The following is a 21,850-nucleotide window of genomic DNA, read 5'->3' as shown; positions in this document are numbered from 1 at the left end:
AAATAATAGATACAAGGGAAACAAGAGCAGGGCCTTGTGCTACTGCTTCATGTTGGCTCCAGCTAAGAGAGGGCTGAAGATCCTCCTCTACCCAGAGGCTCACAGCAAGTAAATTTTGCTCACTACAAGAGTCAAAAGCTATTGAGTTGTCCCCAATGGGAGTTTTTCTGTATGAAACTTAGTCCCAACATAGTAACCTGAAAGTCATAGTGCACCTGTGTTTGCTCTGAAATGGCAAGGAAGACCTTTCTATTTAATGTAATTATAAGCTTATAGAATCAAACTCATCGAGCCTCTCCACGTGGTTTGGGAGCAGGAAGAAAAGGCTGAATATGCTCGGAGGACAAGGTTCCCATTTGGCTTGCCTCTCTGATTTGTATTTGTGTTGTCAGTGCTTACAACAATGCCTGCCATATTGTAAGAACTTATTAAATACTCATTGGTTGATTAATGAAGTGGGGAACTCAGGCAAATAAGGAGTCAAGAGGGGAGTGATATACAGGAGGACAGCCTGGTTAAGAGTGTCAAATAGCTTTAAAGAGTTAAAAGAAAGAATGAAGACCAAAAAAGCCATGAGATTTGGCCATTGTCGATCTTACTGAGGGAAGAGGCTTATGTGGAAAGCAAAACTAAATCAGAAGGAAATTTCTTTTAAAAAAAGAAGGAAAGTAACCTGTTATTCTGTAAGGTCATTCAGAGCAGGGATTGTGCTTATCTATACTTTATATTTTCCTTAGTGCCTTGCACAATGTTGTATAAATATTTTTTAATGTTTGTTGTATTATATTTATTTTATCAAACAGCTCCTTATAGAGTTTCATCATTCTCTTTAAATAATTATCATTTTTTCTTTCTCATTGCAATTGCTCATAATTCGATCTTCAGCTTCTGTTTATGAGATTCTCTCATTATTCTTGGATTATATTCCATTTTAGAATCTCTGGTGAGTAGGAACATAAATGTTTTCTCTAAACTTTTGAAAATCTTTCCCAAAATCTCAAATATATAAATGGTGATTTCTGAGCTTGATTATCACAAATTTAAGCTATATTCATCTTCTCATAAGATTTCCATCCCTGCTCCTTCAAAAGCACAATCAATAGTTTCTATGTTTTCTCAAGTGGAAGACATATTGTTCTTAGAGGAAAGAAGATATTGATTTTTGGAGTTAAACATATACCAACATGGTATGTATTATGGAAATCTATTAGGAGATAAAAGAAATGAGCTATGTTCTTTAATTCTGGGAAAACTTTTGTGGAGACAATTTGGTGCTGCTGCTGATGGTGACTATTGTGCTGAGGAAGTCCTTTGGAGTAGAATACCACTGCTTAGCATTTCATTTGAACTGTGACTATTGCTGAGATAAGCTTAGAAGCTTTCTTCTTCTGTATTGAGGTGCAGCCTATGACAGAGACATGTTTTCTCTGAAAAAAAAGGCACCTATTTATACTGCCTTCTGAAAATTTTAAAGCGATGAGGGAGAAGGGATGAAACAGAACAATGTTAGTATCATTTTACTGAAAGTTATTTTTAATCTATAAACAAATACTTTATTTTTTGAATTTTGTAAATTGTGTTTTTGAAAAGGAATTAATAACACATGGGGCGATGTCACATGATGCGATCCCCAGAGAAGTGAAAAATCCTCCAAAGCATAATTAAGCCCTCTTGTAACATGAAAAATCTTGTCTTAAAGATTATAGGTCAACAAATTTCAAAATTATCTTGAGTAGAATTGACTAGAGAGGACTGGAAAACTGTAAAATTAAATCTTAAATTCTCCTTTCCCCCTCAAACTTCTCTGATACCCAGTAAATTAGGGTATCAAAATTTTAAAATCCTATTTGGAGACTCTCTCCAAAGTCTCTTTCTCTTTCCTTCCTGGCCTCTTCTCCTTCCCCTTCCCCATACTTTTCTGCTTCTTAAATGTCAAAGTCTTGGGTTCAATCATTTATTAAACACTTTTTACTAATTGCTAGTCATTTAGGTAAGAACTGGGAATACAAAGCAAAAAACTCCAAAATTATCCCTGCCTATATGAAGAATTTTTATTCAAATAGAATGTAAAACATCAGAGAGAAGCCAGGTTATTCAGTAGCTAGAACACAGAGCCTAAGGTCAGAAGACTCATCTTCATGAGTTCAAATCAGGCCTTAGGTACTTTCTAGCTATGTGACACTGGACAAATTACTTAACCCTGTTTGCTTCAGTTGTTTCATCTGTAAAATGAGCTAGAGAAAGAAATGGCACAGCAATCTAGTATCTCTGCTAAGAAAACTCCAAAAGGGGTTATAAAGAATCAGACATGACTGAAAAACACATGAATAAAATAGAACTCTAAAGATTTACATAGATTGTTGGAACCAATGGGCACTTATTTAAAGGATTCTGTTTTTTTAAGTCCATTTCACTAAAATTTTATTTTATATTTTATCTTATAGTATAGTATAACTAAAAGTAGGTAGTCAATCTTTGCTTATTTAAAATGCCCATGTTTCCTGGGTGGGGACATATAGAACAAGATATTTATTGAATTAATAAATTATTAATCTATAATTAATATAATAATAAATTATTCATTAGAATAATGAAGGCCATCTCAAAAGTATATTTGGGTTATTCATGTTACTTGAGTCTTTTTCTCAACAGTTATATGGGGGTGATTTGAAGAAATCGACTTTAGTACTGCATATTTTCAGATGAGCTGGATTTTATTTCAGATAATAAAATGGGAAAACAAATAGATTTAATTCTATGAAGATCTCATTAGCATGTATAAAGAGTGAATATGAGCTTTATTATAAGATTTCAGTAATTACATAAGATACCTGAAGAAGTTAGTGGCCACCTGGAATACATATTTGAAGTCTTTAGTAACTAAAACTTGGTCATAGGTATTAGGGGTAACTACTCTACACTTTGAATGCAGCAGTGCAAAAGAACTTTGAGCAAAAGAAAAAAAGATTGTTGCCAGAGATGAATTTTGATGCATAGGAAATTCATTAGGAAACATATTTTTAAAAGAAGCATGCATATAGGAAGTGGGGAGCAAGAGTAGGTAATAGAAGATTAATCAAAAAGTGTGATATGGTCCTAACGGGAACATATTGGTAGTACTAAAGCTTAGAATGAATAAGTGGTTAGGAAAGCCAAGGATAAAAATAAAAGCTTTTTTTGAAATAAACGTTGAAGAGAAGGGGAAGATGAAATAAAGAATAAGACCAACTCTCAAAATAGATGGGACTTTGGTAAGTTATGATACAGAGAAGAAAGCTGTTTAGAACCATTCTTAGCACAGTCTCTGTCATGTAGTAGGTATTATATAAATGTTATCTATTATTCTAAAGGAAAAAGCTAAATTGAAGGAATGCCCATTAGTTGGGGGAATAGCTGAATAAGTTGTGGTATATGAATGTAATGGAATATTATTATTCTATAAGAAATGAGCAAACATATTTCAAAAAAGCCTGGAAAGACTACAATGAACTGATGCTGAATGAAGGGAGTAGAATCAGAACATTGTATACATTAACAGTGACATTGCATGATCAACTATGATAGACTTAGTTCTCAGGCATACAGTGATTCAAAACAATTTCAAGACTTATGATGGAAAATTCTGATCCAGAGAAAGAACTCTGGAGATAGAAAGCAGATCAAAGCACACAATATTCACTTTTTTTCTCTCTCATAATTTTTCCATTTTGTTCTGATTCTTCTTTCACAACATGCCTAACAGAAATATAACATGATTGAATATGTGTAGACTAAATCATGCTTGCTGTCTTGGGGAGGTGGGGAGAGATAGACAAAAAGAAAAATGTGAAACTTATAATCTTATAAAAATGAATGTTGAAAGCTATCTTTACATATATTTGGAAAAAATAAGATATTGTTATATGTTAAAAAAAACAACCACCAAAAAAACCCCAACAAACTTCCTTTAATTATTACGGTGATCCCAAAGGAAATGGGTTGCTTAGAGAGATAATAGATTTCTCTTCACTGGAGGTCTTCAAAATTGCAGAAGAATTTCTTGTATTGTAGAAGAGATTCTTGGCATAGTCTATATTGTCTCTGATTATTCTGAGATTTTATTATTATTTACAGCAATAATCCAGCTGTTGGAGGAAGACACTGTTTTGCTTTCAGGCTTAGCCTTGGCAGCAGTAGTAGAGTATCTACTGAAAGAATCTTGGCCATGTAAGGGAGAGGAGTCATGCTACCATAATCCTGTAAAGGTGCAAGGAGTGTCAATGTTGAGAAGCCAGTAAGCAGACATATAAGAACCCTGGACTGGGCCCAGTTTTCTTTAATCATTTCTTGATGACAATGACTGATACAGATCCATATAAGACAGATTCAGAGTTTTCCATAGGATCTTGGAGTTAGAAAGGGCCTTAGTTCCATTACCTCTTTTTATAGCTAAAGAAACTGAACTAAGATGTCAAATCACTTGGTCAAGGACACAGAAGTAGCAAATCATAAAGCCAGCATTTGAACTTCATTCTGCTTTAATACCTAATATGTTTTCAAAATTGCAATTCTTTTTGATTTCTTTCCCTGAGGATCGGGAGCAAATACAGCATCACTGTGCTGATTACTTAGACAGGATCATGGAACCAAGGGAAATTCTACCTTCATGATGTTCTTGGGTTTCCATTTTGGCACTTTGGAGTAAATAAGTAGTTTTTAAAGTTTTTTTTTTTCATTTGATCCAGAGCCTGGGAGATTGATATAGTCCACAATTGCTTTGAGATAGCAGGGGTCTCTGCCAGGAAATCTGTATGTCTCTGGGTAACTCAAGTGATCCAAGGCTATTGTCTAACCTGCTCAGGGTGGTAATCAGTTTCTGAAGATAATTAGTTCTGGGCTCATTTGATTCGATGTGTGGTTAAGATGTCAGTATTTCTACTAATAGAATGTAATCTCATTGAGGGAAGGAACTATCTCACTTTATTTTCTATATCCCTAGCCTCCAGCACAGTGCTTGATATATAGTCTATGCTTGATAAATGCCTTTTGGCTTATTTCCTTATCATTACAGCAAGCTGTTACAACCATTAGCATGTTTTAAATCTAGGGAGAATATGATGATGTCCAAGATATATGCTTGATTCCCTCGAATTGTAGGGATTTTCTTTTAGATGAAAAAATTATGAATTCTAATCATAATAGCTATAACCCCCAATTAGGAAAATTCCTAACATCCAAATAGAGATGGGGCTTTCTGATTTATTTTATATTCTGAAGCAGTGGGGTGATATGGTAGATAGAGCATTGAATATGGAATCAGGAAGAACAGAGTTAAAATGTGACCTTATACTATTTATTAACTGTGTGAGTTTGCACATCACCTAATTTTTGTATCCTTATTTGTAAATTAAGAATAATTTGCCATCTGTTTCTCAGGATTGTTGAGGATAAATGGAATAATATTTGTAAGGTGCTTTGAAAACCTTAAAGTGTCATATAAATTTATTTTTTCTAGATCAATAAAATATTTTCTTGGAAGTCTGATTGGTATAGCACTAAATAAATAGATTAGTTTAGGGAGTATTGTCATCTTTATTATGTTCGCTCGGCCGATCCAAGAGCACTTAATATTTTTCCAATTATTTAAGTCTGACTTTATTTGTGTGGAGACTTTTTTATAATTTTGCTCATATAATTCCTGACTTTCCTTTGGTAGATAGATTCCCAAATATTTTATGGTATCAACAGTTATTCTGAATGGAATTTCTCTTTGTATCTCTTGCTGTTGGGTTTTGTTGGTGATGTATAAAAATGCTGAGGATTTATGGGGATTTATTTTGTAGCCAGCTACTTTGCTAAAATTATGAATTATTTCCAATAGCTTTTTGGTAGAATCTCTGGGGTTCTCTAGGTATACCATCATATCATCTGCAAAGAGTGATAGTTTGGTTTCCTCATTGCCTACTCTAATTCCTTTTATATCTTTCTCGACTCTTATTGCCGAGGCTAGTGTTTCTAATACGATATTAAATAATAATGGTGATAGTGGGCAACCTTGCTTCACTCCAGATCTTACTGGGAAAGGTTCCAGTTTTTCCCCATTGCATATGATGCTTACTGATGGTTTTAAATATATGCCCTTTTTATCTTTTTATGATTCTCTTGATTTCTCTATTTGAAGATCAATTTTTTTGTTCAGCTCTGGTCTTTTCATCAGAAATAAATGGAATTAACCTGTATCATTGAAAGTTCATCTTCTTCCCTGACAGATAATGCTCAGTTTAGCTGGATAATTGATTCTTGGCTGCAATCCAAGTCTTTCGGAATATCAGATTCCAGGTCCTTCTATCCTTTGAGATGAAAGCTGCTAGGCCCTGGGTAGTCCTGATTGTGGCTCATCAATATTTAAATTGTTTCTCTCTGGCTGCTTGCAATATTTTTTCCTTGAAATTTAACAAAGATATTCCTTGGAGTTTTCATTCTGAAGTCTCTTTCAAGAGGTGATCAGGGAATTCTTTCAATGGCTATTTAATCTTCTGATTCTAAGACATCAGGACAGTTTTCCTTGATGATTTTCTGAAAGAAGATATCTAGGCTCTTTTTTTTTTTCATTGTGGTTTTCAGCATTTAATAATTTATAGATACTCCCTGAGGCATAACTCATACTACTTGGTCTATCTGAGGAGGAGTCTTTTGTTGGTTTCATTTCAGTTTGGACACCTTTTTTGTACTTGGTTTGAAGCCTGTGAATGAATAGACTGAGAGGACATCTTATTACTTACTTTAAGTGGGATTGGGTAAATCCATCATCCCACTCTTATTAAAGTTAAAAGAAAAGGAACAAAGTTCCAACACTGGCAAATCTGAGATAATCAAAAATAATGCGAAATATATTACAATTTGGTGGATTCTACCCTCTCATCCAGGAATGGAGTTTAGGAATCACTTCAGCACTTTTTTGAGAACAAGGAATAAAAAAAGCCTACACATTGTTGGGTAGATTACTAATGGGACAAAAAGGCGAAAACATCTTGCTCTTTTTCATAAGTAATGAATGTGTACATGTGGAATATTGTGCATAATTCAAGTTACAACCTTTCCAAGAAAAAAATCAAAAAAGTTCCTTTCAGATAAGGATAGACTAAAAAAAGATTCTTCAGTCTTGAAATTCAAAATTAATGTAATAAAGTCATGACATGTTTAGAGAAGATAAAAATGAAATGATGAATCAAAAGTCAGAATATTGAAAAAAGAGGTTCCTCAGATTTTTAGTGTTTAGAATTAATCAAACAAATGTTTATTTAGTAAACTAATAGTGCCAGGTGCCTGAAAGGATAGTATTTGGTAGACAGACATAGAATTTAGAACAATGACATCTTAGATAATCCAAAATGGATTATTGAAAAAAATTAGGTTTTTGTTTGTTTATTTTTTCTAAACTTCTGGCCTCTTTGTGGTTGAAGAAAAATTTAGTTTGTGGGAAATGAATAACAAAACAGCAGATTATATTTTAATATCTATGACTGCTTCTGGGAGGGAAAATTGAAGAAAGAGCTGACCTTTTCTTGGGAATTCCTTCAGCCTGGACTTTCTGCTACTAGATGTCTTTAGAGTCAATGACCCCCTTCAAGATTTTTTTTTTCTGTCACAGTTCATTTTGACATTTCCTCCTTAGGGGGTATGCTGGGATAGTATACTTGCTCCAATTTCTGGATTGGAATCTTTGATTCATTCACTTGATAATTTATGGGAGAATTCATCCCATTCACATTCACTAAAATGACTAATTCTGTATTTTCCTACATCTTATTTACTCCAAGTTATTTTTCTTTTCCCTTTTCCTTTTCTATATCCTTCCCCTTTTCCTCTTCAGTATTTTGCTTCTCACCACCACCTCTCTCAAACAGCCCTTCCCCTTTATAGCCCCTCTCCCTTTCTTATACCTTTCCCCTATTACTTCTGTTTTTCCTTCTATTAGCCTTCCTCTTTCTTTTCCCCTTTCCCCTTTCCCCTCCCACATCCCTAAAGGATGAGACAAGTCTCTTTGTGAAGCCAAATATGTCTTATATTCTTTATTTGAGCCAAATCTGATGAAAATAAGATTCACACAATTTTCATCCCCCTCCCTTCGTTCCCTCAATTATAATAGGTTTTCTTTGCCTCTTCATGAGATATAATTTCCCTCACTTTCCTTTTCTTCTTTTTCCAGTATAATCTCGTCTGCACCTCTAGTCTCTTTTTTATATTATGACAATAAAATCAAATCATACCTGCCCTAAGTATACCCATAATAGAGATATAGTTCTCAAGAGTTCTTTCCTTTTTATCTTTTTATGATTCTCTTGATTTCTCTATTTGAAGATCAATTTTTTTGTTCAGCTCTGGTCTTTTCATCAGAAATAAATGGAATTAACCTGTATCATTGAAAGTTCATCTTCTTCCCTGACAGATAATGCTCAGTTTAGCTGGATAATTGATTCTTGGCTGCAATCCAAGTCTTTCGGAATATCAGATTCCAGGTCCTTCTATCCTTTGAGATGAAAGCTGCTAGGCCCTGGGTAGTCCTGATTGTGGCTCATCAATATTTAAATTGTTTCTCTCTGGCTGCTTGCAATATTTTTTCCTTGAAATTTAACAAAGATATTCCTTGGAGTTTTCATTCTGAAGTCTCTTTCAAGAGGTGATCAGGGAATTCTTTCAATGGCTATTTAATCTTCTGATTCTAAGACATCAGGACAGTTTTCCTTGATGATTTTCTGAAAGAAGATATCTAGGCTCTTTTTTTTTCATTGTGGTTTTCAGCATTTAATAATTTATAGATACTCCCTGAGGCATAACTCATACTACTTGGTCTATCTGAGGAGGAGTCTTTTGTTGGTTTCATTTCAGTTTGGACACCTTTTTTGTACTTGGTTTGAAGCCTGTGAATGAATAGACTGAGAGGACATCTTATTACTTACTTTAAGTGGGATTGGGTAAATCCATCATCCCACTCTTATTAAAGTTAAAAGAAAAGGAACAAAGTTCCAACACTGGCAAATCTGAGATAATCAAAAATAATGCGAAATATATTACAATTTGGTGGATTCTACCCTCTCATCCAGGAATGGAGTTTAGGAATCACTTCAGCACTTTTTTGAGAACAAGGAATAAAAAAAGCCTACACATTGTTGGGTAGATTACTAATGGGACAAAAAGGCAAAAACATCTTGCTCTTTTTCATAAGTAATGAATGTGTACATGTGGAATATTGTGCATAATTCAAGTTACAACCTTTCCAAGAAAAAAATCAAAAAAGTTCCTTTCAGATAAGGATAGACTAAAAAAAGATTCTTCAGTCTTGAAATTCAAAATTAATGTAATAAAGTCATGACATGTTTAGAGAAGATAAAAATGGAATGATGAATCAAAAGTCAGAATATTGAAAAAAGAAGTTCCTCAGATTTTTAGTGTTTAGAATTAATCAAACAAATGTTTATTTAGTAAACTAATAGTGCCAGGTGCCTGAAAGGATAGTATTTGGTAGACAGACATAGAATTTAGAACAATGACATCTCAGATAATCCAAAATGGATTATTGAAAAAAATTAGGTTTTTGTTTGTTTATTTTTTGAGGGGTTAATGATAAAATACAGGGGGTTTGCAATTTGGGGGATTGATAGATATTTATGCCACTATGTGAGCACTTGATAAATGCTTAAAAAACTTATGCAAGTTTTCTAAGGAAACAAATCATAACTACTACAGTCAAAAATAGGATCAATGAACCATTGTTATGTTTTAGACACTTCATGGCATGAACTTGGAGATATACTTATTGTGGGCATACAGTGAGATGATCTGTGCAAAATCTTCATAGATCTAAGCTGGTCATATCAAAAAATAGACTGTACTTGCCCTAGAAAATAATATAAAATTTGCCCAAGGGCCTGTGGAGAAATCTGGATTCCCCTCTCCCCTGGGCAATAAAGTTAGGGAGTGGGGTGGTTAGGAATGGCATTAGTATTATAGTGGCTTGCAACCCTGGAAACTCTTGTGGCCTGGCACCACGTGTATTTGCCCACTTGGCTTTGTAAGAGTAGTTGGATTATACTGAGAGGCACCAGGAGAGCTTACGGGAAGAATGAATCGAAGCAAATTCCTTTTACCATTATAGAGCAAGTTCATGCAGACACCAAAATAAATCACAAAAGAATAGGAAAAAACAGATGTCACGATTCAAACATTAGGCTGGAGAAACTAATGTGGAGCTATTTCATAAAGGATGACAAACATATGGAACAAGTTATGAAACAAGGACATTATAGTAAAAAGAAAAAAAAAAGCATCATTGGCTCCAGGGGCTGGATAGTCAAGTTAGCATAGAAGAGTGGCTAGCAAGAGGAAGAAGAAAGAAATAACAGTGAGGAAAAGCAGAAACCAAAGAAAGATGATTCAGATGGTATTCTAATTCTACTGGCGTTTTATTTATTCTTAGTCTTTTCCTCAGAATAATCTTTGAAAAACATCTAATAAACTTTAAAGGAATTGAAAAGTAGTAGGTCTCCTTCACTGGAAGATCTTTAAGTAGGAGCTCAGTGACCCCTTGTTTGATTATGTTGTAGAGGGATTTTTGTTCAATTATTTGTTGGTCTAGACAGTATCTGAGATCTCTTCCTTTTAATTTATAGATTCTATGACTTTTATTAAAGAATGATCTCACAGATAAGGATTTCTTCCTCTGGATTCATAATCTAGCAATAGCAAAGTTTTATTAATTGGAATTTCACTCATTGGGATTTTGCTTTATTTTTGAAACAGGGGTCAGTAAACAAAGATGAGGAAACTCAAGGCTAGAAGATGGGAAGGACATTTTTGTGTGCAAGGACAGATAAATGGCAGGGATAACTCCACATTCAAAGATCTTTCCACTACCCCATTTCTAGTGGATAAAACATTAGATTTAGTGTCAGAAAGTTGTCAGTTCAGGCTTTCTGACTTTTTTCTTGGCAAAGATACTGGAATGGTTTTTCTTCTTCAGCTCATTTTACAAGCAACTGAGGCAAACTGGGTCCAGGGTCACACAGTTAAGATTTGATCTTGTCTTTCTGACTCCAGGCTCAGTGTTTTATGCACTGCATCACCTACCTGTTGCTAAGTCTAAATCCTGCTTCAGATACTTTCTCACCATGTTACCATGTAACTTGTAACCTTACAAGGTTACCAACTACTGTTAGCTGATCTCAGTTTGCTCATCTATAAAATAAAGAAGCTGGATTCCATCTTCCTTTTATCCATCAATTTATGATTCAATGATTACACTCTTCCAAAACAAAAACGTCATGGCCTTGTTTTATTAATGAAGATGTGATTCACTGTTGAGGTAAGATGGTGAGATGATCACAGAAGCCCCTTCCAACTTTGAGGTCCTGTGATTCTTTGATTCACCTAGTGATATTTATAAAGATTTTACTCTATTTTGTCAGTGTTGGAGAAAATGTATGTGAAGATTCTGAAAAACAAAATATTTCCATACAGCCATAATATGGTATTATGGTGCAGAACCTAGTTTAAAAAATTAGAAATGATTAGGAAGAACATTAATTTAAATTCCAGAGCCTGAGATAAAATATTGCAGTTTTTTCCCCTAAGTACCTTCATAGGTTCTAACCTCTCTTCCAGCCCTACCTCTTCCTTTCCTTGTTCTCAAGTATTATAAGGCCTCCTTGGCCAGTTGCAAGACTTGTATACTTTAACTCTTAAACCCCACTCTCCTCAACAACAACAACTATAAATAAATGTACAATCCCTGTGCTCTGGGTGGAAATTTACACTCTGTTTTTACTTCCCTTGAGATGTATTAAAATGAGGCCAGAATTTCCCCTACCCTGCTTTGGCTTTTACGTGGTTTTCATAGGCCTTTGAAGCCCAAGAGAGAGATGACAGACCCGTTTAGCTAGTTTTATAAGTCCCTGTGAGTGCTTTTCCACTGGCACCATCTTGTTCCATGTTCTTTTAGGAAATGGAAACTCAGCTCTTGTTGGGTTTAGGGTGTGCATTGGCATAATGTGTGCCCTTGGTCACTAATGGCTTCAGCTCACACCACTGGAGCTTTTTATAATGGACATTTAAAAAAAGGAAACATAGGCACATGAGGCTACTTTCCAACAGGGGAAAAAATGGCAAACCCTAGTGTTGCACCTCTCAAATGGAAAATAAAAGTGGGAGAAAGCAGTGGTGTGACTCTTAGTCATTACTGTCATAAACATGAGGCTTAAAACCTATTGTATTTTTAGGTAGTTTGGCTCTTTTTTGGGCTTGTGGTTTTTTTTTTTTTTTTTGTTTTGTGGTGACATTCATATTCTCTCGCAGCATTAACATGACAAATTTTAGAAGTCACATTCACTAATTTTTGCTCAGTTCAAAAACATCGATCTGACTTCCTTATATTGCAGAAACATAGATTTTATGGGAAGAAAAACTTACCAAAGAGAGCTAGTCAAGAGAAGAATGCATCATTTTAGGAGATAGTGGATTACCTATTCTATAGGTCAGATAGATGACTATTTATGATTAGTTGCAGAAAATATTCTTAGTCAGATGGGGTTTGGATTAGATGGCTGGCCTCCACCTTGAAACACCTTACTTTGATAGACACAAATTGACCTTAACATACAAGATTTGGGGTTGAAAGAGATTATAGAGACCTATGACTTCAACCCTCTCTTTTTAAATATGAGGATACTGAAATTGAAACAGATTCATTTGCCTCGTATCACACAAAAGCACAGTGCTTGACACAAAGCACAATTTCATCCATACAAGAACGCTGGAAGGCAGGTGCTATTATCACTCCCATTTTACAGATAAAGAAACTAAAAGAATAGAAGTTAAATAATTTCCCAGGGTCACATAACTAGCAAGTGTTTGAGGTTGGATATGAACTCAAGTTTTCCTGATGCCAGCTAGCTACCTCACCTGGCTGCTTGTCCAACAAGGCAGATTACTATTATGTGATTGAATGGATCTATAGTACTAGTCAGTGGACTTCTAATAGTGGTGCTTTCAGCCTTGCCCTATATCGCCCTCCTCTTTTAACTATTTAAAAAAATAATCTTGTGATTTCATCAGTAAAGGCATTTTATGACAAGTAATGTTTGCTACCAAAATGTAAATTGTCTTCTCAAAAACCTATAAAATTAGACAGTGTCCATTAAAAGGTCAAATGACTTGCCCATATAGCCTATATATGTAAAAGGCAGGAAATTAACCCACATTTAGTCTTCCTGATTCTGAAGTTGGTTCTTAGGTTTATGTCAAGATTTCTGACACATACTTGTAGATTTATTTATTGAAATTGAATTATCTATCAGAAATAACTAGATAGACTATATGCAGCATAGAGAAATATTTATGATAGTCTTAAATCACTAGGGCTATTAGTTCTGACTTGATTTAAATAAAATTAAAAGATTACCTATGCAAATGAAAATTAATTTAACTGGATTTTTTTAACTTTAAAAATTATCAGTCAGAAAAGAGTTCTTAAATTCTGAATGTCTTATAAATACTTTCGAACGAGTTCATCAAGGTTTATTCTCCTAAAGTCAATTCAGAAGTAACTTTAGAGTATATTTCTATCAATCTTATTTTAAAACAAACTACTTAAATGAATTTTGAATAATTATCTATCTATTGTGATACACACCAAAACACATATGAATAGATAAAAGACACCCGCATTCAAAATACTGTTATTCCATTATTTACTATGCACTGAATTAAGTCAATTCAGCTAAAAATAATTCATTCTATTTTGCTGACAAAGTATAATAAACATAGCACCGAATATATCCTATATCATACACTGGGTGGTGAGATAGTTAAATGTTGTTTTTTAAAGATAAATTTCATCACTAAATTGTACTTTAATTTGAAGCTGCATAGAATTCAAAGGGAAGAAAAAATCTTTCATAGTTAGGCTGAAAGGTACTTCTTCAAAGAAGTTCAATTCATTGACATTTATTTTGTTTGCCTAGATAATCAAAACATTCTTTTCTAAAGAATTTTTACTTCTCCTACAGTAATCAATTCCCAAGTTTTATGGCTTATATTTTCCAAAGTACATGCTAATCAGCTTAAATAAAGCCTGCCAACCCTATGGAAAAAACCCTTGAGAACTATGTTTTATAAACCATGAATTTATTGAGCAGAAGAGCTAAAAGGGACTTAAGAGAACATGTATTATTTATTTCACATGTCATCCCACAAATAGTTAAGCATGCTCTGTTATGAAAATTTAGAAGTAATAGAAGTAAAGAGAAAGAAAAACAAATCTGGTGAACTTCCTAGAGGCAGTGACATCTGTGACAACAACACTATCATAATAATATCTAAGATTTAGATTGCACTTTAAGACTAACCAAAAAATTCATACATATTAGCTCACTTGATTCTCATGAGAGCCCTCTAAGTTAGTTGCTATTATCACCGTTTTACAGGTCAGAAGACAGAGGCTAAGAGAGATTTGTGCTAAAAGCAGGATTTGACCTCAGATTTAAGCTGACTCTCAGTCCAGGACTCTACTACTACAGCCACATATCTCCTCCACTATTGCATCTATCATTCCCAAACACTGATAATTAACTCTCAAGTTATCTGCATTAAGAGTTGGTAGAAGTAAAGAGAGTCCTCAAATAGGGTAAAATAAGGGATTGTTCTTTATTTTGCAATGTGGGTCCATATTTAAATTGGGAATTTTATTATGTAATCTATATATATATATATATATAATATATATATATATATATATATATTTGTACCTCAAAAGCCTATTTTAGTAAGTGCTGCAAAAGTGTAGTTTCCTGACTTTGTCTATAATTCAATGTCTCCTGGAGAACTGCTTTGTAGAGAAACAAAATGACCTCACACACAGATGTGAAAACATAAGTATAACAAATTATTGTGGATATTTCAAAAACCTTCCCTATTAGTTAAATTCAAAGAGAGAGGGAGCTGAGACATAAATAAAGCAAGTGAGATTATCACCAGTCATTTAGATCTTTGTCTCACCCCAAGATTTCCATGACTAGGGGAGGAAGTGAGCAGACATTTTTGTGCAACCCTGCCTTGCTTAAATCCAATTCACATGTAAGTCAAGGCATCACCTTCATGATATGATTGATCCTTTTAGAAGGAAGAACAAACAAACCAAAAAAAACCCCAAATAATTGAGGGTCTCATAGATTTAGAGCTGGAGGAAACCTAAGAATTATCCAGAACAAATCTTTTATTTTATATATGCAAGAATGGTGGGAAGAAAAATTAAAGATGACCTTGAGCCCAGGTCATCTATCTTCTGAACTTAGATCTCTTTTCCATTGTACCATGGATAGGAATTTGAGTAACTACTGTTAATAGTACTGTTAATAATGCATTTGCAGATAATCAAGAATTGTCTATAGTAAACACCTAATTGTTATTAGCAGTATTCTGTTAGGTACCATGTAGACATGGTACTCCTCTAGAAAAAGAATAAAGCAAATTTACTCAACAGCAATGAATCACATCACACCTGCATTTTAAAAAGTGTCTGTCATGGAGTAAAAGATGAATAAATACTTGTAGGGGAAATATAGGTATGATGAGAAGAGTATAGTTGATATAAAGATTGGGGAGGAAGAATGAAAATTTTGTATATTAAAAGTGATGGTGAAGAACAAATGAGGGGAAGAAATAAGTTCTTTGATTAGTCAAGGAGTTAAATATATATATATATATTTTTTGATTTATAAACTATGACCAGTTCTACCATTCTGGAAACTCTTTGAGGGTAGATTGGGTACTTGACTAGCTCTGCTTTCCAAAGACTAATTTAGTGAAGTATGGAGAGACTCCATCTCTGATAGACTTCTCACTTGGTGATGAGTTCTTTATTCATTATAACTAATTAAACAAAATGACCTAGGGATAGATAGAAAGTGGATAAGTTGTAATCTGTTAAAGGAAATGCCTATATTAGTGATATAAAAGACCTTAAAAATGTGCTTCAGACATAAATTTATATTAAATAATTTATTTAATAAGAAAAATAATTTTCATTTATTAATTCAAGTCCTGGGTAAACTATTCCTTCAAGATTTATTAGCCTAGTTTGCGTTACTATACATGTTGTTTAGTTATTTTTAGTCATGTCCAACTCTTTGTGACCCCATTTCGGGTTTTCTTGGCAGAGATACTAGTTTTCCCTTTCCTTCTCCAGTTCATTTTACAGATGATGAAACTGAGGCAAAAGGGATTTAAGAAACTTGCCTAGGGTCACACAGATAATAAATGTCTAAAATCAGATTTGAATTCAGGAAGATGAGTCTTCCTGTCTCCAGGCTTAGCATTCTATACATTGCTTCACTATATATACTTTACTAAAAGTGCTTTTCTTTTAGACAAGAATGCTCTTAGACTTTTGAGTAATTCAGACTTCCCCCTCCATTCAGTTGAATTCTATTTAATTCAATAAGCAGCTATTAATCCTTTGCTATATGACAGGCATTGTGCTGGAAATATATTTATATCTATATATCTATATCTACACATATAAAAAATGAAATAGTTGCTGCTATAGAGGAGTTTATATTCTATTGAGGAGAAACAATTTATACACAATTATACTCATAATAAATGCAAAATAAATTAAATCTAAGTACAGGGTAATTTTGAGTGATTCACTAGGACCTGGGAGAAACCCAAAAAATGTTAACAGGGAGCACTTGTTCTGAGTCTGATAGGAAGTTGGGGGGTTTCAGGAGCCAGAAGGGAGAATAAATCTTGGATGTTTGAGAGAAAGGCTAGGAAAAGACTTGGAGACCTAAGACTTAATGTAATGTGAATGGGATCCCAAGTAAATCAGTTTCACAGTAACACAGAGTGAATGAGGAGTGTAATTGGAATAAAATATAAGTTGGAAATGATTTACAAAAGGCTTTAAATGACAACAAGAAAAGTTTGTATTTAATTCAAAAAACATTAGGGGAATTACCGAAATTTCTTGAACAGGGGAATGACATGGACTGAACTATGCTTTAAAAATATTAACTTAATTTTACATCTGTACAAAGAGTGGATTACGGTAGATGCATGGAAAAAAAAATTAAGAATTAAAAAAACAACCCACTTGTCGACATATATAGTCCAAGTTTTTACCCAAAAGCAAAGAGGACATTAAATTTCATAGGAGGTCTTGAAGCAGTTACACAGGGATACAACATGTCAACAGGATACCACTTTCATGCTGGATATTTGCTGAAAAGCAACAGAGCAACAAAAATATTTTTGAAAAGGAAAGTTTTGCGGCCAGGTTGTTTTGATTCGGAGGCTATAAACATGTCCTTGCTGACAAAAATGAACATGTTGTCGAGGACTCAAACCTGATGTTTGTGTCTCAAATCAAATCCCAAACCTCTCTTTAAATAGATGGTAGGCTCTGGGACAGGCAGAGAGAAAACAAAATTTCCATGAGATGCTGAATTCTCTTTTCCTTTAAAACCTTTGTATGCTGAATTGAATGAAAAGAAGTGCATTGGGGATCTGGGAAGGTTTGGCAATGACTTTTGGATGCTTATCTGAGCCACACTGGTTAAGAATCTGGGATGGAAATCTCCTAAGAATAACCATTCTCACGAAATTTCCGATCCCTCCTGTTTTTGGCAGGATCTGAAATTCCGTGGAAATGGCTCATGTCGCAAGACTTCTGTGTGGGGCTGGCCAGAACCAGGAAGGAGAGAGGCCCTGAAAAAAAAGGGAAGGGAAAAAAACACACCAAATTGAAGCGGTCTGAATGTTTTCACGCCTTTGAAAAGGTTTGGGGTTTGGCTCCTACTGAGACAGAGTGCTTCCCCCATCTTCACTCCCCCTTCTTAGATTCCCCACCAGGCCAGCTCCCTCAAATACCTTTCACCTGACTCATGAAGCTTTGCATGTCAGGAGAAAACAGGGGTGTGGGTCATTTTTCAAGATTCCTGATATTTTGGACCTATTTTGGATACATTCTTCTTTTTGACAAAAGGCTGAGATCCTGAGTAACATTGGTGCAAGATGTTCATTTGCTGGGAGGTTGGGCAAAGTGAGGACAATAATGGCAGCTGGAAATGGAAGACAAAGTACATCTCTCCATAATTTGTCTCTGTTTGACAAAGACTATCAGAATTTTTCTTCTAATCCAGGCCATAGGAAAAAAAATGAAAAGTGTGAGAAGCATCTCAAAACTAATAATAGGATAAATTCAAAAATAATTATTTGGTTTCTAGGGAATTTTTAGCCAGATCCCAGGCACTTCCATAGGGAATGATAATGCCTTTAAGCAATTTCTACCTGTCCCATCTGACATCCTTATTTTTACCCTCTAAAATATCCCCTTACTTTTGATCATTCTGTTCAATGTTCTCCTTCTCTCTTTAAGCACATCTTTAAAGGGATGTGTGGAATCTGGGCACATTGTTCTGGATCGGGTAGCACTTTGCAAGAGCCAAACCTATCTCCAAGTGACTAATCATAAAGAGTTTTCATTCTTAACTTTAAGATTCTAGGACCACTTCCATGTCTGAATCACTTGTGTTTTCAAGTCATGGTCATTTGAGGACACTGTGCCTCCATTTACCTATATTGGACTAAAATTATCAATGTCCCTTTTAAGATATGCACAGCATTTTCGAGGAGCCATAGAAGTTATCTGATGGATCTTAACCTGTTCTTTTGCCTCAAGCTAAATAGCTCAGTTGAATGGAACATGGCATGGTATCAATAAGACCAAGGTCAGAGGTTCAGTCTTCTCTCTGGTCCAGTTAGCTTTGGTCTTTTTCATAAACACAGACCTACTTCCTTAATCTTACCCAGCTGCCTCATAAACTCATGCAGCTGGTCACAGGGGGACCAGACAAGAGGGTGTAAATGGTTCATTGAAAACTTATTCCCACTTCTGGGGGAAAAAACAAAACAAAACAGCTAAATACTCTGTCCTATTGGAGGTGGGTCAGTAGTCATTTTTGTATGTATCATTTATGTGATTTGAAGCACAAGTGTTGCTTTAGTTAGGTGGAAGGGTCACATTACTTGGACGCTGGCATTTCAATGTACATTATCACATTTATTGTCCTATCAAAACCAGATGTTTAAAATTAGGGCTAGAAATTCCACAACACAGATTGTATTACCTCTGGGTCACTCTACCACCTAACACACACAGCTCAGCTGTATTTTGTTATGGCTTTAATAAGAGCAATAATGTGTTTCCACAAGTTTTAGACTGGTATTAGATGACATGTGGGCTAATTTTGGTGGGTTGAGCATACCAGTAGGGGGTTATGCAAACCAGAGCAATTTGCTTTCCAAACAATGGGAGAACATGTGAAGAGGCAAAGCTAATAATCACAGCATGGTGCTTTCTCTTTCTCCTTCTCTCTTTCTTCTACTTGTTCTCTCAAAGGTCCCCAAAACTTTTTCAGTAATGGAATCTACATCCGATGAATAACTTTCTCAGTCCAGCCAAGCCCATTGGATCTTGCATCTCCTTTTTCTTTTCCACAGTACATCAACATTGGCAGAATTAAAATAAGAAGGCTAACCAAATTGATAGTATTTCTGAATTGAAAAAAAATGCTGTAATCAATGCAAAGTTAGATAAGGTAAGGAAAAAGAAATAAAAGCCTATGTGGATTCAGGCCAAGAATTCATCTGTTTGCATTAATAGGTTCCAGCAATGGTACTACAGGCACGGAAAGCCTGTTCGCCACTGCACTTAGCAAGCACACTAGCTTAAAAATAAACTTTGACAACGTAGATCTCTTTGTCCTTTCAAGAATGGAAAACATTATGTACTTCAAAGCATACTAACGCTGACTCTAAAATATACTTGATATATTAATCCTCTAGCAATTGGTAGGGTCATTATATGGCATACAGTACAGGGATGCTTTGTGTGTAAATAGTACATAAGCCCAGAGAACTAGTGAGAATAAATGGCACTAATGATTTTGATCTGCTCATTCATAGTAAGGAAGAAGCATCTGTCTTTTAAAGTCCTCTGGAACAGTTGGGTTGCAGTTCTTCATCATCCCTAATCAGGGAAAGTGCTCCTGAGCCAAATTGCTAAGACAGTGAGTATTTTGGTAGCATAGTTCACTAGCATTCAGCAACGCACGTTCACTTTTGAGTCTTTTGGACAGGAAATCCATCTATGGGAGCAGCGTTCATGAAAGCAAGAAAACAGTATGGGACGATGTCTTGGGAGTGGATGTGACCTTGTTCAGAGATTTACAGAGAAGAAACCTTCAAAGAAGAATAATATTAAGGATCAAAAGCATGATGACTCCTGATGAAAACATCACCAAATGATGAACCCACGAGCAAAAAAGACCTTCTTCTGTGAGTATCTTTTACAATCTTCTAAGCATTTATGGGAGAAGAGGCTGTTTTGGAAATTTACTTTCTAAATTTCTGGATCATGTTGAGTCTACTTGAAAACTAGCATTTTGTGGAAGTTCTTATTATAAATTTACATATGATTAAATTCATTGAGTCACTCCAAAATGCAGGGGTTTGTTTCCTTGTTACTATAAATTTTGAACAAGTTGTACATCCATATATGAGTGTTTGATGCTATAAAAAGTATTTCCTATCAGATTTGCACTGTATATTAATATAATAAAATTATTTTGGGCATATCTGTAACTTCCAGTATATGTGTGTGATAATGATTTATGCTTTATTTACCTTGTATCCCTGTTGTGGCCAGGACCTCTTGCATAAAGGGGGAATGAATTTCTTTGTTCAGATAAAAACTCATGTGCCATTTAGAATTTATAGAAAAAGAATTTTGTCAGCAAGTTTCAGACTCCTTTTGTATGATTGGGGTGAGATGACTTAAAGCACTGGGGATTGGGCTGGTGAAGATGCTAGAAATCTCACTTGGGGTGAATAAGATGTGCTTTTTCTCTAAGACTACAGTAGATTTGCTAAATTATTTTATGAAAGGCATTTAGATGTTCTGTACCTTGATTTCTCTATAAATAAATTGGGAAAAGCAATATTCTTTGTCTCCCTTGCCAAAATTTCAGGAATATTGAGGGATAAGTGAAGTGATTTTGGAAATGTGATTTGAGCTCCTCAGAAGCATAACATCATGCATATATAAAATATAATATAATCTCTTTATGATACTAGGTCTTTGGGACCGAATGGGTGCCTTCTTTTCCCTAATATTTCCCTGTATTGAGAACTAATGCTGTTATGTTAACATAATCTTTTAAAGAAGGAAGTGCAAAATTAGAGTTGGGGTAAAAATGAACTGAATAACTGAGATTTTATTAGGTTCACTCTGAGTTTTTATTTAACAATAGCAATATGATTGTTTTTCATTTGAAAGAAATAAAATTTAGCACTAATTCAGTGGTAGTGCTCTTTCAACTGCCTCACTGATATTAAAAAAGTAATGGTCATCACCATGTCTTGGGAATATGTATTCTCTGATGAATGGCAGGGACAGATAGCATTGGGACAAGTAGTTGAGCAAACATAAATGATTAAGTTCAGAGGATTACTGTGATTTGGAAGGTTTAGTTATCTTTGGATACAGATGGAAGACTTTGATTTAAGGTATTAGAGGGTAGAAGAATCAGTAACAAGAGGGTTGTTGGGTAGGGAAAGGGTTCATAGTGTTAGACTGAAAATGTATCCATCAGGGAAATAGGAGAAAAAGAAAAAAAATGATCTAGAGGAAAAAGTAAAGCAATGGAGTACTATGTAGGTAAGGGAAGTTTTATGTAAAATGGGGCTGCGTCCAAACAAACTTCTTTGAGGATTCTTGCAGGGTTGTCTTCCTTCTGAATAGGAGTAATTGATA

At 34.7% G+C, this 21,850-nt stretch overlaps 1 protein-coding gene across 1 annotated transcript in view; it reads left to right on the top strand.

Annotated features, from left to right (window-relative positions):
- The first annotated feature begins 20,174 nt into the window (after positions 1-20,174).
- Positions 20,175-21,850, top strand: part of KCNK2 (potassium two pore domain channel subfamily K member 2) — a 291,790-nt gene continuing 290,114 nt past the window's right edge. The window contains exon 1 of the mRNA XM_051998361.1: positions 20,175-20,373. Within this exon, the coding sequence (XP_051854321.1) occupies positions 20,340-20,373 (34 nt within the window). The 5' untranslated portion in view covers positions 20,175-20,339. The remainder of the gene's footprint in view (positions 20,374-21,850) is intronic.

This window comes from Antechinus flavipes, chromosome 4, assembly GCF_016432865.1.
Source record: "Antechinus flavipes isolate AdamAnt ecotype Samford, QLD, Australia chromosome 4, AdamAnt_v2, whole genome shotgun sequence".
Taxonomy (NCBI): Eukaryota; Metazoa; Chordata; class Mammalia; order Dasyuromorphia; family Dasyuridae; genus Antechinus; species Antechinus flavipes.
Note: the sequence above shows the minus strand (reverse complement) of the source record. Positions and strands in the feature narration are given on the sequence as shown.